The 23360-nt window shown below is 52.7% G+C and overlaps 3 protein-coding genes across 4 annotated transcripts in view; 2 read left to right on the plus strand and 1 right to left on the minus strand.

The window, feature by feature from the left end:
* Nucleotides 1-1966: 1966 nt before the first annotated feature.
* LOC132390341 (gamma-aminobutyric acid receptor-associated protein-like) lies at nucleotides 1967-22495 on the minus strand. 2 transcript variants are annotated; one of them, XM_059962950.1, is made up of 5 exons: nucleotides 22089-22325; nucleotides 19144-19222; nucleotides 18102-18220; nucleotides 3260-3344; nucleotides 1967-1985 (listed from the first exon to the last, which is right to left on the minus strand). In XM_059962950.1, exons 1-4 carry the CDS (start codon nucleotides 22176-22178, stop codon nucleotides 3279-3281), a joined length of 354 nt encoding a protein of 117 aa, XP_059818933.1. In that variant the 5' UTR covers nucleotides 22179-22325; the 3' UTR covers nucleotides 1967-1985; nucleotides 3260-3278. The 2 variants fall into 2 exon arrangements, with proteins under 2 accessions (XP_059818933.1, XP_059818934.1); XM_059962951.1 differs by lacking the exon at nucleotides 1967-1985 and having other exon boundaries at nucleotides 2011-3344; nucleotides 22089-22495.
* Nucleotides 7842-18095, plus strand: LOC132390340 (uncharacterized). Its single transcript, XM_059962949.1, has 2 exons — nucleotides 7842-8094; nucleotides 8235-18095. Exon 2 carries the CDS (start codon nucleotides 16863-16865, stop codon nucleotides 17772-17774), a length of 912 nt encoding a protein of 303 aa, XP_059818932.1. The 5' UTR covers nucleotides 7842-8094; nucleotides 8235-16862; the 3' UTR covers nucleotides 17775-18095.
* LOC132390339 (uncharacterized) overlaps nucleotides 22177-23360 on the plus strand; it is a 92501-nt gene continuing 91317 nt past the window's right edge. The window contains exon 1 of the mRNA XM_059962948.1: nucleotides 22177-22621. Within this exon, the coding sequence (XP_059818931.1) occupies nucleotides 22177-22621 (445 nt within the window). The remainder of the gene's footprint in view (nucleotides 22622-23360) is intronic.

Below are 23360 nucleotides of genomic sequence, written 5' to 3' on the forward strand. Positions count from 1 at the left end.
GCCGGAGTGCGGCCTAGCCCCGACAGTGGACGGGCAGATCGGGACGGGGAGCGGGAATTTGAAACGGGCGGCCGCCGGGAGATCCCGCCTGTCCTGGCCAACTCGGCGAAGGGGTGCCACCGGACACAGGAGGCTCACGGGCGAGGTGTCGCCCGGCCTGGGGTCCCGAAGGAGACCTGGCCCACGGATATCAGACCGACGTCGACACTGTTTTTTCTCGACTGCCCCTGACAAGGCGTTCCACACACCTACCACGCTCTGTGCAAAACCCACCTCAGACGTCCCCCCCCCACACCCCCAATCATCTTAAAGTTGCGCCCCCTCCTATCAGCCATTTCCACCCTGGGAAAAAGTCTCCGGCTGTCCATTCAATCTCGGCCTTTTACCATCTTGTACGCCTCTATCAGGTCACCTCTCATCCTCCTTCGCTCTGAAGAGAAAAGGCCAAACTCGATCAAACTCTCCTCATAAAACATGCTCTAATCCAGGCAGCGTCCCGGTGAGTCTCCTCCGCACCCTCTCTAATCCAGGCAGCGTCCCGGTGAATCTCATCTGCGCCCTCTCTAATCCAGGCAGCGTCCCGGTGAATCTCCTCCGCACCCTCTCTAATCCAGACAGCGTCCCGGTGAGTCTCCTCTGCGCCCTCTCTAATCCAGGCAGCGTCCCGGTGAATCTCCTCCGCACCCTCTCTAATCCAGACAGCGTCCCGGTGAGTCTCCTCTGCGCCCTCTCTAATCCAGGCAGCGTCCCGGTGAATCTCCTCCGCACCCTCTCTAATCCAGGCAGCGTCCCGGTGAGTCTCCTCCGCACCCTCTCTAATCCAGGCAGCGTCCTGGTGAATCTCCTCTGCGCCCTCTCTAATCCAGGCAGCGTCCCGGTGACTCTCCTCTGCACCCTCTCTAATCCAGACAGCGTCCCTGTGACTCTCCTCTGCACCCTCTCTAATCCAGACAGCGTCCCGGTGAATCTCCTCTGCACCCTCTCTAATCCAGGCAACGTCCCGGTGAATCTCCTCTGCACCCTCTCTAATCCAGGCAGCGTCCCGGTGAATCTCCTCTGCACCCTCTCTAATCCAGACAGCGTCCCGGTGAATCTCCTCTGCACCCTCTCTAATCCAGGCAGCGTCCCGGTGAATCTCCTCTGCACCCTCTCTAATCCAGACAGCGTCACAGTGAATCTCCTCTGCACCCTCTCTAATCCAGGCAGCGTCCCGGTGAATCTCCTCTGCACCCTCTCTAATCCAGACAGCGTCACAGTGAATCTCCCCTGCGCCCTCTCTAAAGCTTCCACATCCTTTCTATAATGAGGCGACCAGAACTGAACACAATACCCCAAGTGTGGGTCCAACCAGGGCCTTACAGAGCTGCGACATTCCCCCGCGGCTCCTTAACTCAACACCCCCCCCCCCCTTCCATCATGTTACCTCCCACCCTCCTGCGCTCCATCACCGAACTCTCCAAGAACCTTTTCGAGACAGAGCTGCGACATTCCCCCGCGGCTCCTTAACTCAACACCCCCCCTCCCCCCGTACTCTTCCATCATGTTACCTCCCATCCTCCTGCGCTCTGTCACCGATCTCTCCAAGAACCTTTTCGAGACAGAGCTGCGACATTCCCCCGCGGCTCCTTAACTCAACACCCCCCCCCTTCCATCATGTTACCTCCCATCCTCCTGCGCTCTGTCACCGATCTCTCCAAGAACCTTTTCGAGACAGAGCTGCGACATTCCCCCGCGGCTCCTTAACTCAACACCCCCCCCCCCCCCCGTACTCTTCCATCATGTTACCTCCCATCCTCCTGCGCTCTGTCACCGATCTCTCCAAGCACCTTTTCGAGACAGAGCTGCGACATTACAGAGCTGCGACATTCCCCTGCGGCTCCTTAACTCAACACCCCCCCCCCCCCGTACTCTTCCATCATGTTACCTCCCATCCTCCTGCGCTCTGTCACCGATCTCTCCAAGAACCTTTTCGAGACGCACCAATTCTTTTCGGAAGAGAATAGACGGTGGAACGTTTAACACTCCAGTTTTATTGAACGCATTGGCAAACATAACTTAACCCGGTATATACACGAATGGACGCAGCACCAGCCCGGACTGGTGTAGCAGAGACCCTGCAGCCTGAGGGCGCTTCTTCCCCTCAGTGAGGCAGTGAGGGAGATGGGGGAAGAGGGAGAGAGGGGAGGGGAGGGCAGAGACAGGCGGATAAAGAGGGGACACAGAGAAAGCGAGTGCGGATGAGAGGGAGGGATGGGAAGAGAGAGGGGATCAGGGAAGAGGAAGAATGAAAGGGGGCAGAGAGAGGAGGGGGTGTGGATGAGAGATAGAGCTGAGAGAGGGAGAGAGAGAGAAGGGGCAGAAAGGGGAGAGGGAGATGGAGACAGAGAGAGTGCTGGCGAGAGATAGTGAGGGGGCAGGGGAATATAAGATATAGAGGGGTGGGGAGACGTTTGGTGAGACAGGGAGGGATGCCGGATGGGGAGAAGATAATAAGGGGAATAAGGGGTAGGTCATTTAGGACAGAGTTAAGGAAAAACTTCTTCTCCCAGAGAGTTGTGGAGGTGTGGAATGCACTGCCTCGGAAGGCAGTGGAGGCCAATTCTCTGGATGCTTTCAAGAAGGAGCTGGATAGGTATCTTATGGATAGGGGAATCAAGGGATATGGGGACAAGGCAGGAACCAGGTATTGATAGTAGATGATCAGCCATGATCTCAGAATGGCGGTGCAGGCTCAAAGGGCCGAATGGTCTACTTCTGCACCTATTGTCTATAAGATAAGCTATGGGGGGAGAGAGTGAGAGAGGGGAGGGAGGGAGAGAGAGGGGGGAGAGGGGGAGGGGGAGGGTAGATAGAGGGGGGAAGGGGAGAGAGAGAGAAAGAGGGGAGGGAGAGAGGGAGGGGGAGGATAGATAGAGGGGAGGGGGAAAGAGGGACACGGAGGGAACAAATGGACAGGGAGATGGAAGAAGCCCCAATCTCCGTGACTGGGAACATCAATATTCTGGGTCCAACCACTCTTGCCCCACCTCTACCCTCCCCTACTTCACTGATCTCCCTCCTCCTTCCCCAACCCCTGCTCCTCTCACGTACTCCGACGCCACTCCCCGCTCGGACGTGAGGAGGGACACGGACACACGCTGTTGCTCCCTCGTCGCTTTCCCCCCCCCCACCCCCTCCACACTGACAGGAGATTCCAAAAGCCCGGCCCTTGCCCTCCCCACCCCTCCCCTCCCCTCCACGTGCAGGGACAGGCACACACCTCCCCTCCCCGTCGACGTTCAGTTTCCATAGACGCTCTCACAGCTGTAGAGCAGGTACATGAACAGGTCTTGCTCGTGGTGTTCCTGCGGGGAGACAGAAGACGAGAGGGGTGACGTGAAGATCCCTCGCTCTTTGCCCACCACACCCCTCCAGGCCGCCGTCTCTTCCCCCCCCACCCCCCCAACCTTCCACTGTCTCCGCAATCGGGAGGTCGTCAGTCTCACTTCCCTGCCCCGCCCCCTCTTCCACCCTCCCTCCATGGACCCCAACCCTCTCCCTCCTCCTCCTCCTCTCCAATCTTAAGGCAAGTGTGACGAACTTTACTGTGGACTGTCGAGAGGGATAGAGGGAGGGAGGGAGAGTGGGGAGAGGGGGGAGGGAGGGAGAGATGGAGAGAGTGAGAGGGAGGGAGAGAGGGAGAGAGAGAGAGTGGGGAGGGAGGGAGAGTGGGGAGGGGAGTGGGAGAGGGAGGGGGAGAGAGAGAGAGGGGTGAGGGAGGGGAGAGAGAGGGGAGAGAAAGTGAGGCGGAGAGAGAGAGGGAGAGGGGAGAGAGAGGGGTGAGGGAGGGGGAGAGAGGGAGAGAGGCAGAATAGAGACACACCAGCCACGATAGTTTGGAACTTCTGAGCCCAAAGGATCGGGTTAAACGTCGGCACACAGCGCATGACGAATGTGTACAGATCACTTCGCATAACCCACAGGAGTGGGTTTCGGGGGTATCTTGTGGGACCACTTGTGTTAACCCTTGCCTGGGTCTGTTGTGTGGGAACCACTTGAAGACGATATTCCTGTGGCAGGTTACTTCTGGTGACACGAAGCTGGGTGGCAGTGTGAAATGTATGGAAGATGTTATGAGAATGCAGAGTGACTTGGACAGGTTGCGTGAGTGGGCAGATGTATGGCAGATGCAGTTTAATGTAGATAAATGTCAGGTTATCCACTTTGGTGGCAAGAACAGGAAGGCAGATTACTATCTAAATGGAGTCAAGTTAGGAAATGGGGAAGTACAACGAGATCTAGGTGTTCTTGTACGTCAGTCAATGAAAGCAAGCATGCAGGTACAGCAGGCAGTGAAGAAAGCTAATGGCATGCTGGCTTTTATAACAAGAGGAGTTGAGTATAGGAGTAAAGAGGTCCTTCTGCAGCTGTACAGGGCCCTGGTGAGACCACACCTGGGGTATTGTGTGCAGTTTTGGTCTCCAAATTTGAGGAGGGACATTCTTGCTATTGAGGGAGTGCGGCGTAGGTTCACGAGGTTAATTCCCGGAATGGCAGGACTGTCATATGTTGAAAGATTGGAGCGACTGGGCTTGTATGCACTGGAATTTAGAAGGATGAGAGGGGATCTGATTGAAACATATAAGATTATTAAGGGATTGGACACGCTAGAGGCAGGAAACATTTTCCCGATGTTGGGGGAGTCCTGAAACAGAGGCCACAGTTTAAGAACAGTTCAAAAGAGCATTAGATCGAGCTCTTAGCAGAGTCGAGGGATATGGGGAGAGGGCAGGAACGGGGTACTGATTGTGGATGATCAGCCACGATCACAGTGAATGGCGGTGCTGGGTAGAAGGGCCGGACGGACGGCCTGCTCCTGCACCTGTTGTCTATAATCCGCATGCGGATTCGGAACGACCGCTATCCCGTTTCAGCGGCGTGGGACCGGCGGAATGCTTCGTCCTTACCTCCTCCCTCCTGTACAACGTGGATTACAAACACCTCTCTCCCTGACTGAATTTCCCCACTTTACCAAGGATGAACAGCTCTGATGGGCAGAAGGGTGCAGAGTTGCCCATGATCCCCCCCCCCCCCCCCCAACCCCGGGAGAATCGCAAACCGTTACTGTTGCTATGCTGCTCAGGAGAGAGAGAACATGCCAGAACATCTTCTACAGATAATGGAGGGGAGAGAGGCTTGTTGATTCACTGTATTATGACTTCTGAGAGGGTTATTTATCTTGTACCATTCTGTTCATTAAAATTCCTCAGTGGACAGCCGGAGTGGGCTGGTTTGATGGACACAGTCATTCAAAATTGATGGACAACTGAGACCCCGTGAGTGGGGATAAAAGTGAGGTCTGGAGAGACACCCCTCAGATACACCAGGAGACACACTATTGAGCACTGATTGAGTGTTGGAACCCACGGGAAGGTGCGGGGCATTGGAGACCGAACAAAGAGATCGGTCAGTTTGACTCACAGTGTTAATAGCAGGGCCGGTGGGGACTTGTGTGTGTGTCCACTCATGCCAGAGTGACGAGTCCACCACAGAAGAACGGTCTAGCAGGACAGAGGGGTCGTAACCGAATGGCCACAACGACATGACGGACCAAGATCGCAAAGGAAGGTTCGCCTGACTGTAGCCGTTACATCTCGCTCGCTCTCTCACTCTCTCTCTCTCCAACAATTACAAATCAACAACCAATATCTACCTCAGCACGTCTGAACTGAACTGAACTTTATACTTATAAATGACAATTCATTATCCCCTAGACATCGATACCGCGTGTTTATTATCGATTATTATTATTCCCACACTTTTAGGTTTATTATTGCTAACGTGTATTATCTATATATTTGCATTTGTGTATTTAATAATAAACACTGTTTGAAAATAGTACCACCAGACCCCAACGGATACTTCTTTCTCTGCTGGTCAGACACCCAGTTACGGGGTTCGTAACAACCATCCCAAGACTCGCAGGCTTGTTTCCCCCAAGCTCAATAGTTTGGGAGTTATATTAAGGCTCAAATATACACTTAACACTGGTAACGTTTGTTTATCTTGGTTAAGTTTACAACTCCTCCCTCGGAGGGTCAGACACCCTGAGCCAACAGGCTGGTCCTGGACTTATTTCCACGTGGTGTGATTTACCTACTATCATTTAATTATTTACGGTTTTACATCGCTATATTTCTACGCTATTCTTGGGCTGTAACGAAACCCAGTTTCCCCTCGGGATCGTTAAAGTCTGTCTGTCTTAAGTTACTATATGGCTAGTAATTACTAATAAAGATGGTGGTTTTAACATCGAAACCAGACTCCAGGTGTAATCTATTGCCGTTGGTTCGTTTCTGAAACGTGACGTTTCATGACACAAGACAGCAGCAAAGGGTGAAATTGAGCTGCGATCGTGCCTCGGGCCCCGGCTAGATCTTCAGAGATGTTGACCCCCCAGGGGCGTGGATCTGTTTGCAGGTCACCCTTCCCGCAGAAAGGGGGGGGGGTGGTGGATGGGCAGGAAAGGGGAGGGGGTAGGAGAGGATCCGAGGAGTATCGAGACCAGAGGCGAGCGAGATTTGGGGATATCGATGCAGTTACGAAGAAGGCGAGACAGCGGCCGTGCTTCATGAGGAGTTTGAAGGGATCTGGCATGTCCACAAACATGCTCAAAAACTTCTGTGGTTGTACCGTGGAGAGCGTTCCGACAGGCTGCATCACTGTCTGGTGGGGAGGGGCTCCTGCACAGGACCGAATGAAGCCGCAGAGAGTTGTAAATCTAGTCAGCTCCATCTTGGGCACCGGCCTACAGAGTACCCAGGACATCTTCGGGGAGCGGAGTCTCGGAAAGGCAGCGTCCATTACCGAGGAGCCTCCGGCACCCAGGGCGTGCCCTTTTCTCACTGTTACCGTCGGGGAGGAGGTACAGAAAACACAAACGCTGTGGTCAAATCAACACGTACAAACAAGCTGGATGAACTCAGCCGGCCGGGCGGCATCCGTCGACGTTTCGGGCCGAGACCCCTCGTCAGTGCTCGTGGCAGCACTCTCTTCGCCCTGACGGAGGGTCTCGGCCCGAAACCTCGACAGATGCCGCCCGGCCGGCTGAGTTCATCCAGCTTGTTCGTACGAGGAGGCACAGGAGCCCGAAGACACACACTCAGCGATTCAGGAACAGCTTCTTCCCCTCTGCCATCAGGGAGGAGGTACAGGAGCCTGAAGACACACACTCAATGATTCAGGAACAGCTTCTTCCCCTCTGCCATCAGGGAGGGGGTACAGGAGCCTGAAGACCCACACTCAGCGATTCAGGAACAGCTTCTCCCCCTTTGCCATCAGGGAGGGGGTACAGGAGCCTGAAGACACACACTCAGCGATTCAGGAACAGCTTCTTCCCCTCTGCCATCAGGGAGGGGGTACAGGAGCCTGAAGACACACACTCAGCGATTCAGGAACAGCTTCTTCCCCTCTGCCATCAGGGAGGAGGTACAGGAGCCTGAAGGCACACACTCAGCGATTCAGGAACAGCTTCTTCCCCTCTGCCATCAGGGAGGAGGTACAGGAGCCTGAAGGCACACACTCAGCGATTCAGGAACAGCTTCTCCCCCTCTGCCATCAGGGAGGAGGTACAGGAGCCTGAAGACACACACTCGACGATTCAGGAACAGCTTCTCCCCCTCTGCCATCAGGGAGGAGGTACAGGAGCCTGAAGACACACACTCAGCGATTCAGGAACAGCTTCTTCCCCTCTGCCATCAGGGAGGGGGTACAGGAGCCTGAAGGCCCACACTCGACGATTCAGGAACAGCTTCTTCCCCTCGGCCGTCAGGGAGGGGGTACGGGAGCCTGAAGACACACACTCAGCGATTCAGGAACAGCTTCTCCCCCTCTGCCATCAGGGAGGAGGTACAGGAGCCTGAAGACCCACACTCAGCGATTCAGGAACAGCTTCTTCCCCTCTGCCATCAGGGAGGAGGTACAGGAGCCTGAAGGCCCACACTCGACGATTCAGGAACAGCTTCTTCCCCTCGGCCGTCAGGGAGGAGGTACAGGAGCCTGAAGACACACACTCAGCGATTCAGGAATAGCTTCCCCTCTGCCATCAGGGAGGAGGTACAGGAGCCTGAAGACACACACTCAGCGATTCAGGAACAGCTTCTTCCCCTCTGCCGTCAGGGAGGAGGTACAGGAGCCTGAAGACACACACTCAGCGATTCAGGAACAGCTTCTTCCCCTCTGCCATCAGGGAAGAGGTACAGGAGCCTGAAGACACACACTCAGCGATTCAGGAACAGCTTCTTCCCCTCGGCCATCCGATTCCTGAATGGATGTTGAACCTTTGGACACGACCTCACTTTTTTCCAATAAATATTATTTCTGCTTTGGCATGATTTTTAATCTATTTAATGTAAGATACAGTAAATGGATCTCTTTATTTTGACATTTCTGTTCTTCTGTACTACGTATTGCATTGAACTGCTGTTGCTAAGTTGACAAATTTCACGTCATGTGCCACTGATAATACCTCAGTTTTGGACCAACTTATTTAAGTATCTTAAATGAGATTGTGAGAATGAGAATGAGAGAGGGGGAGAGGGAGAGAGACTGAGAGACCCATAAACAGTCGGGGGGAGAGAGGGAAGGGGGAGAGGGAGAGAGACTGAGAGACATAAACAGTAGGGGAGAGAGAGTGGGAGGGGGAGGGGGAGGGAAAGGGAAAGAGGGAGGGGGAGAGAGAGAGACAGACATAAACAGTAAGGGAGGGAGAGGGGGGAGGGAGGGGGAGAGGGAGGAGGAGGGAGAGAGAGGAGGAGAGGGGGGAGAGACACAAACAGTAAGGGAGGGAGAGGGAGAGGGAGGGTGAGGAGAGAGGGAGGGAGAGAGAGGGAGGTAGGAGGAAGAGAGAATATGGAGAGGGAGAGGGAGGGAGAGAGGGAGGGTAGAGGGAGAGAGAGAGAGGGAGGTAGAGAGAATATGGAGAGGGAGGGAGAGAGGGAGGGGAGAGGGAGAGAGAGAAAGAGAGGGAGGGAGGGAGGTAGGGGGAGAGTGAGAGAGAGCGAGAGAGAGAGAGGGGGGAGGGGCAGAGATTTGTTTTCAATATATTTGTACATACGAGGGGTGATTGATACGCTCGTGACCCGAGGTCGAAGGAGTCAATTTCAGAAAGCCTAGCACATCTCTTTTCCAACACCGTCCCCTCCTACGTTTACACACTTAGTCCAGCGGTCGTGGAGCGAACGGGTCTTGCATCTCCGGAGAGTGTCCACAGAGGGGTGATTGATAAGTTTGTGGCCTGCGGTAGGAGGAGATGAGCTACACAGCTCTCGTTACACTCACGGGCAGGTCAACTCCTTGAGAGATCCTGCAGAAAGTTTGAAGTTTAATAACTCATCGGGGGGGGGGGGGGGGGGTGTTATTGATAAGTCCGTGGCCTACGGTAGGAGGAGATGAGTTATTAAACTGCAAACTTTGTGCATAATCACTCAAAGAGTTGACCCACAAGTGCAGGTAATGAGAGCTGTATCCCTCATCTCCTTCCGGCTTGGGCCACAAACATACCAATCACCCATCTGCGGACACTTCCTGCAAGACCCGTACGCTCCACGACCGCTGGACTGCGTGTGTAAACGTAGGAGGGGACGGCGTGCAAAAAGAAATGTGTTCGGTTCTCTAAAATTGACTCCTTCTACCTGAGACCACAAACATATCAATCGCCCCTCGTACACCTGATTGTTTCATAAGAACAGGAGCAGGAAGCAGGAGTCAGCCATCCTGCCCCTCCATTCAAAAAGGTCATGGCTGATCTGACCACGGTCTCATCTCCACCTACCTGCCTTTCCCCCCATAACCCTTAATACCCCTATGATGCAGGAACCTACCCAACCTTGCCTTAAATATATTCACTGAGGGAGCCTCCACTGCTTCACGGGGCAGGGAATTCCACAGATTCACCACTCTCTGGGAAAAGTAGTTCCTCTTCATCTCCGTCCTAAATCTTCTCCCCCAAATCTTCAGGCTGTGTCCCCTTGTTCTAGTCTCACCCAGAGGTGGAAACGACTTTCCTGCCTCTATCTTATCTAACCCTTTCATAATTTTGTATGTTTCTGTAAGATCCCCTCTCCTCCTTCTGAATTCCAGCGAGGACAGTCTTATCGGCGGGGGATTGGTTCCGAGACACCCCCCTCGCGGATACCAAAACACGCGGATGCTCAAGTCCCTTATTTAAGCAGGCTCAGTGGCGGTGGTCTTTAGGACCCAGCAGAACCCCGGACTTTATTTAAATCGTCTCAGAGCGGCGGACATTAGGACCCTGCGGTGCAGCTCTGAATCCGCGGTGTTTCTGTTCACGAAAATAATCACGACCGCGATTGAAAATAAAGCGATGGGAAGGAGGTGAAACGCCATCGGTCACTGGAAAAACGTTAGGCTAGTCGGTCAACGATCGGAACAATTTTAATGGAGAATGTGAAAGGCCCTGCCCCGATGAAAGCTATGATTATAACTAAGCAACGCAGTGGTTTAATTATTGAAATACGTATGTTTCTTAAGTGTTTTAAATGCATAGAAAGCTAAAATATGTACTATATACTAAGACAAACGTTTGGCTAACTGACACTAAATAATACCGGATGTACCTGTTCCGACTTAAAGACGGACTCAGGGATGGAACTCATTCGTAACCCGGGGGCTGCCCGTACTTTTAAATCATTTCCAGATTATCTAATGCTACGTGAGGGCGGGTTGAAACTGAGAGGAGGGGGAAGGATGGTGAGAGGGTGAGCGAGGGCGGATCAAAACTGTGTGAGATGGTGAGAGGGAGAGGGAAGAGGATGAGGAGAGAGTGAGGGGAAGAGAAGAGGGAGAGAGGAATGTAAGAAACAGCAGCAGGAGTCAGCCATCCGGCCCATCGAGCCTGCCCCGCCATTCAATAAGATCATGGCTGATCTGTCCGTAAACTCAGCTCCACCTCCCTGCCTTTTCCCCATAACCCTCAATTCCCCGACTATGCAATCATCCATCCAATCTTGCCTTAAATATATTCACTGAGGCAGCCTCCACTGCTTCCCTGGGCAGGGAATTCCACAGATTCACCACTCTCCGGAAAAAACTGTTCCTCCTCATCTCCGTCCTAAATCTTCCCCCCCCCCCCCCACCCCGAATCTTCAGGCTGTGTCCCCTCGTTCTCGTCTCACCCAGCGGTGGAAACGACTTTCCTACCTCCATCTTATCCGTCCCTTTCATAATGTTGTGTGTTTCTGTAAGATCCCCTCTCCTCCTCCTGAATTCCAGAGAGTACAGTCCCAGGTGACTCGATCTCTCCTCACAGTCCAACCCCCTCATCCCTGGAATCACCCTGGTGAACCTCCCCTGCACTGCCCCCAAAGCCAGTCTACCCTTCCTCGAGTAAGGAGACCGGAACTGCCCACTGTACTCCAAGGGAAGGGCATGGGCTGATACCGCTCGATAACAGAAAGGGTTGGCGATCGGTGGCGAGCGGGGGTCGGTGCGGGGTCCACGACTATTCACGATATACATTAACGATCTGGACGAGGGGCCGAGCGCGGCGTCTCGACGTTCGCCGGTGACACTAAAAGCAGATTGTACCCGGGACGGGGAGAGTCTGCAGAGGGATAGAGATGGGTTCAGCGAGCTGGCAAGGGTCTGGCAGGTGGAGTACAACGTACAAGGGATAATGGAAGAGCAGATGATTATTTAAATGGTGAAAGACTGCCGCACGCTGTCCTGCAGGGGGACCGGGGAGCGCTTGTTCATGAATTGCTAAAGGTCGGTTTGCGGGCCCAGCGGGCTGTCGGGAAGGCAAATGGGAAGTTGGCCTTAGTTGCTGGAGGGATTGAATTCAGGAGCAGGGAGGTCACGCTGCAAACTCTTCCTAAATCTTCCCCCCCCACCCCGAATCTTCAGGCTGTGTCCCCTCGCTCTCCTCTCACCCACCAGTGGAAACAGCTTTCCTGTCTCCATCTTATCCGTCCCTTCAAAATTCCGTACGTTTCGATAAGATCTCCCCTCATCCTTCTGAATTCCAGGGAGTTATTACTTTATTGTCACCAAACAATCGATACTGGAGCGTACAATCATCGCAGTGATATTTGTTTCTGCGCTTCGTGCTCCCTGGAGTACTGATCGATAGTAAATATAACATAAATTTAAATAGAAAAGCGGGGAAAAACCCCGAGAGACGGGTCGGGATATGTGGAAGGTACGGCCCAGATCCGGGTCGGGATCCGTTCAGTCCCAGGAGACTCGATCTCTCCTCATAGTCTAACCCCCTCAATCCCTGGAATCAACCTGGTGAATCTCCCCTGCACTCACTCCTAAGCCAGTCTACCCTCCCTCGAGTCAGGAGACCGGAACTGCACGCAGGACTCCCGGTGCAGCCTCACCAGTACCCTGTACAGTTACAGCGTGCCCTCCCTGCTCCTGAATTCAATCCCTCCAGCAACGAAGGCCAACGTCCCACTTGCCTTCCCGACAGCCCGCTGGACCCGCAAACCGACCTTTAGTGATTCATGCACAAGCGCTCCAAACCCCCTCCCTCTCTCGTCATCCCCTCCCTCCTTCCTTGGGTAGCGTACTGGTTAGCACAACGCTTTAGGGTACCGGCGACCCGCGTTCAATTTTCGCTGCTGCCTGTAAGGAGTTTGTACGTTCTCTCCTGTGACACTGAGCGCGGGGGCCCCCCCCAGGGCCGCGTGCTCAGTCCACTGCTGTTCACTCTGCTGACCCACGACTGTGCTACAACACACAGCTCGATCCACATCATCGAGTTCGCCGATGACACGACCATGGTGGGTCTCATCAGCGAGAACGACGAGTCGGCTTACGGAGAGGAGGGGCAGAGGCTAACGGACTGGTGCAGAGAAAACAACCTGTCTCTGAATGTGAACAAAAGAGACGGTTGTTGACTTCAGGAGGGCACGGAGCGACCACTCCCCGCTGAACATCGACGGCTCCTCGGTAGAGATCGTGAACAGCACCAAATTTCTTGGCGTTCACCTGGCGGAGAATCTCACCCGGTCCCTCAACACCAGCTCCACAGCAAAGAAAGCCCAGCAGCGTCTCTACTTTCTGCGAAGGCTGAGGAAAGTCCATCTCCCACCACACCCCCCCATCCTCATCACATTCTACAGGGGTTGTATTGAGAGCATCCTGAGCAGCTGCATCACTGCCTGGTTCGGAAATTGCACCGTCTCGGATCGCAAGACCCTGCAGCGGATAGTGAGGTCAGCTGAGAAGATCACCGGGGTCTCTCTTCCCGCCATCACGGTCATTTACACGAGTCGCTGCATCCGCAAAGCAAACAGCATTATGAAGGACCCCACGCACCCCTCATACAAACTCTTCTCCCTCCTGCCGTCTGGGTAAAGGCTCCGAAGCATTCGGGCTCTCATGACCAGACTGTGTAACAGTTTCTTCCCCCAAGCCATCAGACTCCTCAATACCCAGAGCCTGGACTGACACCTTACTGTCCTATTGTCATGTTTATTATTTATTGTAATGCCTGCACTGTTCTGTGCACTTTATGTAGTCCTGGGTAGGTATGTAGTCTAGCGTAGTTTTTTTCTGTGTTGTTTTTATGTAGTTCAGTCTAGTTTTTGTACTGTGTCATGTAACATCATGGTCCTGAAAAACTTTGTCTCGTTTTTACTGTGTACTGTACCAGCAGTTATAGACAATAGGTGCAGAAGTAGACCATTTGGCCCTTCGAGCCTGCACCGCCATTTTGAGATCATGGCTGATCATCTACTATCAATACCCGGTTCCTGCCTTGTCCCCATATCCCTTGATTCCCCTATCCATAAGATATCTATCTAGCTCCTTCTTGAAAGCATCCAGAGAATTGGCCTCCACTGCCTTCCGAGGCAGTGCATTCCAGACCCCCACAACTCTCTGGGAGAAGTTTTTCCTAACTCTGTCCTAAATGACCTACCCCTTATTCTCAAACCATGCCCTCTGGTACCGGACTCTCCCAGCATCTGGAACATATTTCTTGCCTTTATCTTGTCTAATCCCTTAATAATCTTATATGTTTCAATCAGATTCCCTCTCAGTCTCCTTAATTCTAGCGTGTACAAGCCCAGACTCTCTAACCCCTCTCCGTAAGACAGTCCGGACATCCCAGGAATTAACCTCGTGAATCTACGCTGCACTTCCTCTGCAGCCAGGATGTCCTTCCTTAACCCTGGAGACCAAAACTGTATACAATACTCCAGGTGTGGTCTCACCAGGGCCCTGTACAAATGCAAGAGGATTTCCTTGCTCTTGTACTCAATTCCCTTTGTAATAAAGGCCACCATTCCATTAGCCTTCTGCACTGCCTGCTGCACTTGCTCATTCACCTTCAGTGACCGATGAACAAGGACTCCTAGATCTCTTTGTATTTCTCCCTTACCTAACTCTACACCATTCAGATAATAATCTGCCTTCCTGTTCTTACTCCCAAAGTGGATAACGTCACTTATTCACATTAAACGTCATCTGCCAAGTATCTGCCCACTCACCCAGCCTATCCAAGTCACCCTGAATTCTCCTAACATCCTCATCACATGTCACACTGCCACCCAGCTTAGTATCATCAGCAAATTTGCTGATGTTGTTCTCAATGCCTTCATCTAAATTGTTGACGTAAATCGTAAACAGCTGTGGTCCCAATACCGAGCACTGTGGCACCCCGCAAGTCACCACCTGCCATTCCGAGAAACACCCATTCACTGCTACCCTTTGCTTTCTATCTGCCAACCAGTTTTCTATCCATGTCAATGCCTTCCCCCCAATGCCATGAGCTCTGATTTTACCCACCAATGTGGGACCTTATCAAATGCCTTCTGAAAATCGAGGTACACTACATCCACTGGATCTCCCCCGTCTAACTTCCTGGTTACATCCTCGAAAAACTCCAACAGATTAGTCAAGCATGATTTGCCCATGGTAAATCCATGCTGGCTCGGCCCAATCCTATCACTGCTATCTAGATATGCCACTATTTCATCTTTAATAATGGACTCCAGCATCTTCCCCACTACCGATGTCAGGCTGACAGGTCGATATTTCTCAGTTTTCTCCCTCTCTCCTTTCTTAAAAACTGGGATAACATTAGCTATTCTCCAATCCTCAGGAACTGATCCTGAATCTAAGAAACATTGGAAAATGATTACCAATGCATCCACAATTTCCAGAGCCACCTCCTTTAGTACCCTAGGATGCAGACCATCTGGACCTGGGGATTTGTCAGCCTTCAGTCCCATCAGTCTACTCATCACTGTTTCCTTCCTAATGTCAATCTGTTTCATTTCCTCTGTTACCCTATGTCCTTGGCCCATCCATACATCTGGGAGATTGCTTGTGTCTTCCCGAGTGAAGACAGATCTAAAGTACTTGTTAAATTCTTCTGCCATTTCTCCGTTTCCCACAACAATTTCACCCAATTCATTCTTCAAGGGCCTAACATTGTTCTTAACTATCTTTTTTCTCTTCACATACCTAAAAAAGCTTTTGCTATCTTCCTTTATATTCCTGGCTAGCTTGCGTTCGTACCTAATTTTTTCTGCCCGTATTGCCTTTTTAGTTAAGTTCTGTTGTTCCTTAAAAACTTCCCAATCATCTGTCCTCCCACTCACCTTAGCTCTGTCATACTTCCTTTTTTTTAAAATGCTATACAATCTCTGACTTCCTTTGTCAACCACTGTGGCCCCTTTCCCCCCTTTGAATCCTTCCTTCTCTGGGGATGAACTGAATTTGCACCCTGTGCATTATTCCCGAGAATACCTGCCATTGCTGTTCCACTGTCTTTTCTGCTAGGCTATCCGTCCAGTCAACTTTGGCCAGCTTCTCCCTCATGGCTCCATAGTTTCCCCTGTTCAACTGCAACACTGACACCTCCGAGCTGCCCTTATCCTTCTCAAATTGCAGATAAAAACTTATCATGTTATGGTCACTACCTCCTAATGGCTCCTTTCATGGATGCAGACCATCTGGACCTGGTCGAAATGACAATAAAAGTGACTTGGTTTTCTCCCGCAGTCCGGAGACAAGATGGTCGGGTAAATTCACTGCCCGCTGTCAATTGCCCTGCAGTGAGGCCAGGGTTGTACTGGGGGACTTCTGGGTGTCTCATGGCCGGAGGGATCAATTCTGAGCTGCATCCCCGTAAATTAGAAGAACTCCCCCGTCTTCTCCCTCCCTCCCTCCGCTGATCCCCTCTCAACTCTCTCCCTCATTCTCCCCAATAGTACAGTGCTCAATACACAATTCCTTCTCCAAGAGACAACAGCAGTAATCAGTGGTTCCGTTCAGCTTGAGTCAGGAGACATTCCACCTGGTTGTGTATTCTGCGTCTCTCTCTCTCTCTCTCTCTCTCATTATTGACATGATGTGTACCTCTCTCGTTTCCTGGGTCCCAGACCTGAAATACTAGCGATCTTGCGATTCTCAAAAAGGAGGGGGCGACTTTGCGCCCTTCGGCCCCTCAGAGTTGCTCCTCATTCGTAACACTACTCAAAGCAGAAACTGGTAGTTCCCTGATCGGTCAGGGCATCAAAGGAGATGGCGACAAGGCAGGTATACGTGGTTGAGTGGAACCCGCGATCAGCCATGGCGGAGTGGTGTAGCAGAGGCGACGGGCTGAACGGCCTATTTTTACTGGTGTGTCTTATGGCCTCCCAGTCTCCACCTAACTGCATATGCCCTTAAACCTTGCAACAAAGTTACCCTGAATAATCGACTCCAACACCTTCCCCGTCCTGGTTGGAATTTCCCACCTTTTCCATTTCCTCCCTAATTGGTCCTTAATCCCCACACTTGATTCCCAGTCGTTCCCAATTCCTCTCAATCACCAGCACCTGGTTTCCATTGGCCAGCGGAGGATGAGACTCGGACAGCTCCGGTCAGCCCTTCCCAGATTGTTGGTCGCCTCTCAGGGAGAGAGGAACCTTGCTCCAAGTCATGACACGAAGCTGGGTGGCAGGGTGAAATGTATGGAAGATGTTATGGGAATGCAGGGTGACTTGGACAGGTTGGGTGAGTGGGCAAGTGTATGGCAGATACAGTTTAACGTGGATAAATGTGAGGTTATCCACTTTGGTGGCAAGAACAGGAAGGTAGATTACTATCTAAATGGAGTCAAGTTAGGAAATGGGGAAGTACAACGAGATCTAGGTGTTCTTGTACGTCAGTCAATGAAAGCAAGCATGCAGGTACAGCAGGCAGTGAAGAAAACTAATGGCATGTTGGCCTTTATAACAAGAGGAATTGAGTATAGGAGTAAAGAGGTCCTTCTACAGCTGTACAGGGCCCTGGTGAGACCCCACCTGGGGTATTGTGTGCAGTTTTGGTCTCCATATTTGAGGAAGGACATTCTTGCTATTGAGGGAGTGCAGCGTAGGTTCACGAGGTTAATTCCCGGAATGGCTGGACTGTCATATGTTGAAAGATTGGAGCAACTGGGCTTGTATACGCTGGGATTTAGAAGGATGAGAGGGGATCTGATTGAAACATATAAGATTATTAAGGGATTGGACACACTAGAGGCAGGAAGCATGTTCCTGCTGATGGGTGAGTCCAGAACCAGAGGCCACAGTTTAAGAATGAGGGGTAGGCCATTTACAACAGAGATGCGGAAAAACCTTTTCACCCAGAGAGTGGTGGATCTGCGGAATGCTCTGCCCCAGAAGGCAGTGGAGGCCAAGTCTCTGGATGCATTCAAGAGAGAGTTAGATGGAGCTCTTAAAGATAGTGAAGTCGTGGGATATGGGGAGGGGGCAGGAACGGGGTACTGACTGTGGATGATCAGCCATGATCAGTGAATGGCAGTGCTGGCTCGAAGGAGAGGCAAGGGTGAGTCTGGGGAGGGGACAGAGAAGTGTGGGTGCTGTGGGTGACAGAGAGGGGCAGGCTCCTCCCATCCCCACCAAATTAGCCTTATTCTGACCCCGCCCACTCTCCCCTTCCCTCTTCACAACTTCAAACTAATTTTCTCGCCCTCTCTCTCGAATCCTCCCCAGTGCCCACGCAACCCGCCTTCCCTCCTCTCCCCCCTTGATACACAGGACTTCTGCCCTCTCCCTCCCTCGCTCTCTCCCTTCGTCTCACCCCCCCCTCCTCACCTTGTAAACCTCGCCCATGGTGGCACTCGAGGGAGGGAGCACGTTATTGACGAAGAAAAACAGGGCCTCCTCGGGACGCAGTTGAATGCGTTTCCGGATGAGGAAACAGAATTGTCCCACTGCGGGAGAGAGAGAGACGGGACAAATGTCACCAACGCCAGGAGCACCGTGCACAGTTCCCATCTCCGTATCCCCCTGGGTCAGACCCACACACCAGGAGCACCGTGCACAGTTCCTGTCTCCGTATCCCCCTGGGTCAGACCCACACACCGGGAGCACCGTGCACAGTTCCCGTCTCCGTATCCCCCTGGGTCAGACCCACACCAGGAGCACCGTGCACAGTTTCCGTCACTGTATCCCCCTGGGTCAGACCCACACACACCCGGAACACCGTGCACGGTTCCCGTCTTTGATTCCCCCCTGGGTCAGACCCACACACAGCGGGGGCACCATGCACAGTTCCCGTCTCCCAATCCCCCCCCGGGTCAGACCCACACACCGGGAGCACCGTGCACGGTTCCCGTCTCTGATTCCCCCCCTGGGTCAGAGACATACACTCCGGGAGCACCGTGCACAGTTCCCATCTCCGTATCCCCCCCTGGGTCAGACCCACACACTGGGAGCACCGTGCACAGTTCCCGTCTCTGTATCCCCCTGGGTCAGACCCACACACCGGGAGCACCGTGCACAGTTACCGTCTCCGTATCCCCTGGGTCAGGCCCTCACACCGGGAGCACCGTGCACAGTTCCTGTCTCCGTATCCCCCCCGGGTCAGATCCACACACTGGGAGCACCCTGCACAGTTCTCGTCTCTGATTCCCTGCGACTCTCTGTCAGCTCCCCCCTTTACCCTCCCTCTGTGACCCCTCCCTGCCCTCAGGGTACCTGTGATGTCAGAGGGCACCAGATACTCCGTATCCCACCTGGGTCAGACCCACACAGCGGGGGCACCGTGCACGGTTCCCGTCTCAGATTCCCTGCGACTCTCTGTCAGCCTCCCCCTTTACCCTCCCTCTGTGATCCCTGCCTGCCCTCAGGGTACCTGTGATGTCAGAGGGCACCAGATACTTCTTCTTGTCCAACGAGCGTAGACGGGTCCTCGGGCACTTCTCTACAATGACCTGGCGGGGCAGAGAGCACGAGGGCGTCACTCGAGAGAGAGGGAGGACTGCGAGGGACGAGACGAGAGGCGGGTGGTGTGATTTACAGGGAGGGAAGAGAGATGAGAGTGACGAAAAATTTATAAAAATCGCATTGGCAGCAGCCAAAAAGGCTATTGCAGTTACTTGGAAATCAGATTCATGCTTAACCATGGACCGTTGGAATAATGAAATATTTAAGCATAGAAAATAGGTGCAGGAGTAGGCCATTCGGCCCTTCGAGCCTGCACCGCCATTCAGTATGATCCTGGCTGATCATCCAACTCAGAACCGTGTACCTGCTTTCTCTCCATACCCCGATCCCTTTAGCCACAAGGGCCATATCTAACTTCCTCTTAAATATAGCCAATGAACCGGCCTCAACTGTTTCCTGTGGCAGAGAATTCCACAGATTCACCACTCTCTGTGTGAAGAAGTTTTCCCTCATCTCCGTCCTAAAAGGCTTCCCCTTTATCCTTAAACTGTGACCCCCTCGTTCTGGACTTCCCCAACTTCGGGAACAATCTTCCTGCATCTAGCCTGTCCAATCCCTTTAGAATTTTATACGTTTCAATAAGATCCCCCCTCAGTTTTCTAAATTCCAGTGAGTATAAGCCTAGTCGATCCAGTCTTTCTTCATATGAAAGTCCTGCCATCCCAGGAATCAATCTGGTGAACCTTCTCTGTACTTCCTCAATGGCAAGAAAGTCTTTCCTCAGATTAGGGGACCAAAACTGCACAGAATACTCTAGGTGCGGTCTCACCAAGGCCTTGTACAACTGCAGTAGAACCTCCCTGCTCCTGTACTCAAATCCTTTTGCTATGAATGCCAACATACCATTTGCCTTTTTCACCGCCTGCTGTACCTGCATGCCCACCTTCAATGACTGGTGTACAATGACACCCAGGTCTCGTTGCACCTCCCCTTTTCCTAATCGGCCACCGTTCAGATAATAATCTGAATTTAATAACAACAATAATTTAGCTGCATTCCACTTGCAAAAATTACTTATAATTTAAGAAATGCATATGATACATTTCTGAAAATTTGGCATCCTTATTTACAAAAGACAGGATTAAATATATAGGCCCTTTGAAGATAAAGTTATTTGGGGAAAGAAATAGATGTATATATTAAAGTTATTTTGAATTCCATGGAGCCTGTGGAGATCTTCTGATATCCGGGCACTCTTTCTTTCTTTCTCCCTTTTCTTTTTTTTAAGTTGGGGATGTTAAAAGGGGAAGGTTTAAGGGGAGGGGGGGAGAGCTGATTTTATACTCTATTATTCTATGTAATTATCTTAAAAATTGAATTAAAAAAACATTAAAAAGAGATGAGAGGGACAGAGTAGGGGAGTATCTGTCAGCGTGCCTGTGGGCTGTAGTTCTATGTATTTCACTGAGAATGTCCGGCACTGCACTTGTCCTCGCGTCTTTGAGTGTGGGGGTCTTCGTGTCTGTCTAATCTGTGCATAGCCCAGAGCGAGACAGTGTGGCTGAGACTGTGCGCGCACGTGAGTGTGTACGTGTGTGTATGTACAGTCTTACTGTACGTGCCTGTGTCTGCAACTGCGTGTGTACGTGATGTATATCTGTGGTGACTCTGCGTGTGTTTCTGTGTGTGTGTGTGTATCTGAATGTGTGCGTGAGAGAGAATGTGTGTGTGAATAGGCGTGTGTGAGTATGTGTGTGGGTGCCTGTGTATGTGTTTGTCCGTGAGTGTGTGTTTCTGCGTGTATTTGTGTCTGTGGGTGTGTGTTTGTGTGTGTGGTTACAGAATGAGGAATCTCCCCTTGTGTCGGAACCAGACACTCTGGGAAATATAACTTCTCAGTGCAAGGGTATTGTCGAGCTGGTGGGTGTCACAGTGTCCAGAAGAGGAAGGTGGGGGGGGGGGGCTTAGAAAGGGGACAGAGGACGGGTTTTGGAAGACGTACTGGAAGGGGTAGACGGAGGGGTTAACAGGAGGGAGTAGAAGAAGGGGTACTGGGTGGGATAGAGGGAGGGGTGGAGGAAGGTAGAAGAAGCGGTACTGGGAAGGGTGAGGGGGTAGGTACCGGGAGGGTTAAGGGAGGGGATAGAAGGGTACGTGGTGGGTTGAAAGAGTAGAAGGGTAAGGGGAAGGTTGAAGGAAGGGGTAGAAGGATAAAGGGAGAGGAGGGAGGGGGTAGAAGGGTACGTGGAGGGTTGAGGGAAGGGGTAGAAGGGTAAGGGGAGGGTTGGAGGGGGTAGAACGGTACGTGGAGGGTTGAGGGAGGGGGTAGAAGGGTAATCGGAGGGTTGAAGGAGGGGGTAGAACGGTACGTGGAGGGTTGAGGGAGGGGGTAGAAGGGTAAGGGGAGGGTTGGAGGAGGGGGTAGAACGGTACGTGGAGGGGTTAGAAGGGTAATGGGTGTTGGAGGAGGGGGTAGAACGGTACGTGGAGGGTTGAGGGAGGGGGAAGAAGGGTAAGGGGAGGGTTGGAGGAGGGGGTAGAACGGTACGTGGAGGGGTAGAGGAGGGATAGGAAAAGGGGTAGAGGCTGGGGTACAGGTGGCGAGTTCAAGGCCGGGGCAGCCCTCAATTTGAGGGCAGGAGTTACCATCTGATTGACAGCAGGGAAAGCCCAATGACAATCCGGTCGCCAATCGCCACGAGCGATTGGCCGGGAGCCACAGATTGACAGATCATGCAGCCAGTGAACTGGCGCACTGGAATTGATTGACGGCCTGCCGTCCACTCGCACAGGGAAGGGGGCGGACGCTAATCGGACAGGTTGGGGTCGCGCCACGTCACACCAATCACCGGGCAACAGGTTCTGAAGGACGGACGGTGCGGCCAATCAGACGCGACGACGTGTAACGCGCACCGGGACTTTGTCGGGGTACTTGGCACGTATCTTCTCGCCCTCCGCCCGCCGTAGCTCAAACGGCTGTTCGTTCTGGTACTGGAACCGCATGCTCGATGCCGTCCGCTCGCCGGTTACGGGCCTGTCCGCCGTTTCTGCCAGATACGGTGAAACAAAACAACTCAACGCCGCCTTCGCTGTGAACAAGATGGCGTCTCCTCCTTCACCCGCACTCCGCGGGGGTTCCGCCCTTCTACTCACGCGTGACACCCGCCTGCACCAATCACATGAGAGCGATGGCTGCCTTCCGCCAATCAGAGAAGTGCTGCCGCCGCCAGTTTGCACCCTCAAATGGGGAAGGTGGAAAGGACGTTTGTCCAGTCCAATCACTGAACGGCTACGGGGTCGGCTCCACCAATTGGAACCATCTGCGTGTGGGCTTCGGTTTGTTGTTGAGTCCCACGTGGCGAAAGGAGTTGTTGACAGCCGTTTTGATGGACGTCTCGAACGACCAATCAACTTCCAGCGCAGGAAGGGCGGGAGAATGCGTCTGGGTGAGTCAGTTTCCTTGTCAGAGTGAGTCAGCGGTTATGCTGGGGCGGGAGTAGACTGATTGACGGCGTTGCTGACCATTGAGGACAAGGATTACCTTTCAGCCCCCCCCACAGAGGCGGGGCTTAGCGTGATTGATCCCGGAGTGGACCAATAGCCAAAGAGCTCCTGGGTTGCTGGCCAATAGAATCGAGGTTTACTTTGCAGCCCGTGATTTATTGAAGGAACCGCGATTGAATCTGCAGAAATGCTGGCAGAACTCAGCAGGCCAGACAGCAGCGGGTTTCGGGCCGAAAGGTCGTCCCACAGTCCCACAGACGCTGAGTTCTGCCAGCATTTTGTGCTTTTTTTAAAAAAAAATTATTGAATGTATTTCCTTTCCATCCAATCAAAAAGCAGGAAATTAGGAATGACCCCCCACAAATTCGGGAAAATTTCAGTCAAAAAGTAAATAAAAACATACTTCTCCCCATCCTCTCCCTCCCCTGCAACCCTCCCCGTCACCATTACCCCCACCCTCCCCTATACCCCTCCCCGTCACCATTACCCCCACCCTCCCCTATACCCCTCCCTGTCACCATTACCCCCACCCTCCACTATACCCCTCCCCGTCACCATTACCCCCACCCTCCCCTATACCCCTCCCCGTCACCATTACCCCCACCCTCCCCTATACCCCTCCCCGTCACCATTACCCCCACCCTCCCCTACACCCCTCCACGTCACCATTACCGCCACCCT

This window comes from Hypanus sabinus, unplaced genomic scaffold (assembly GCF_030144855.1).
Source record: "Hypanus sabinus isolate sHypSab1 unplaced genomic scaffold, sHypSab1.hap1 scaffold_865, whole genome shotgun sequence".
Lineage (NCBI taxonomy): Eukaryota > Metazoa > Chordata > Chondrichthyes > Myliobatiformes > Dasyatidae > Hypanus > Hypanus sabinus.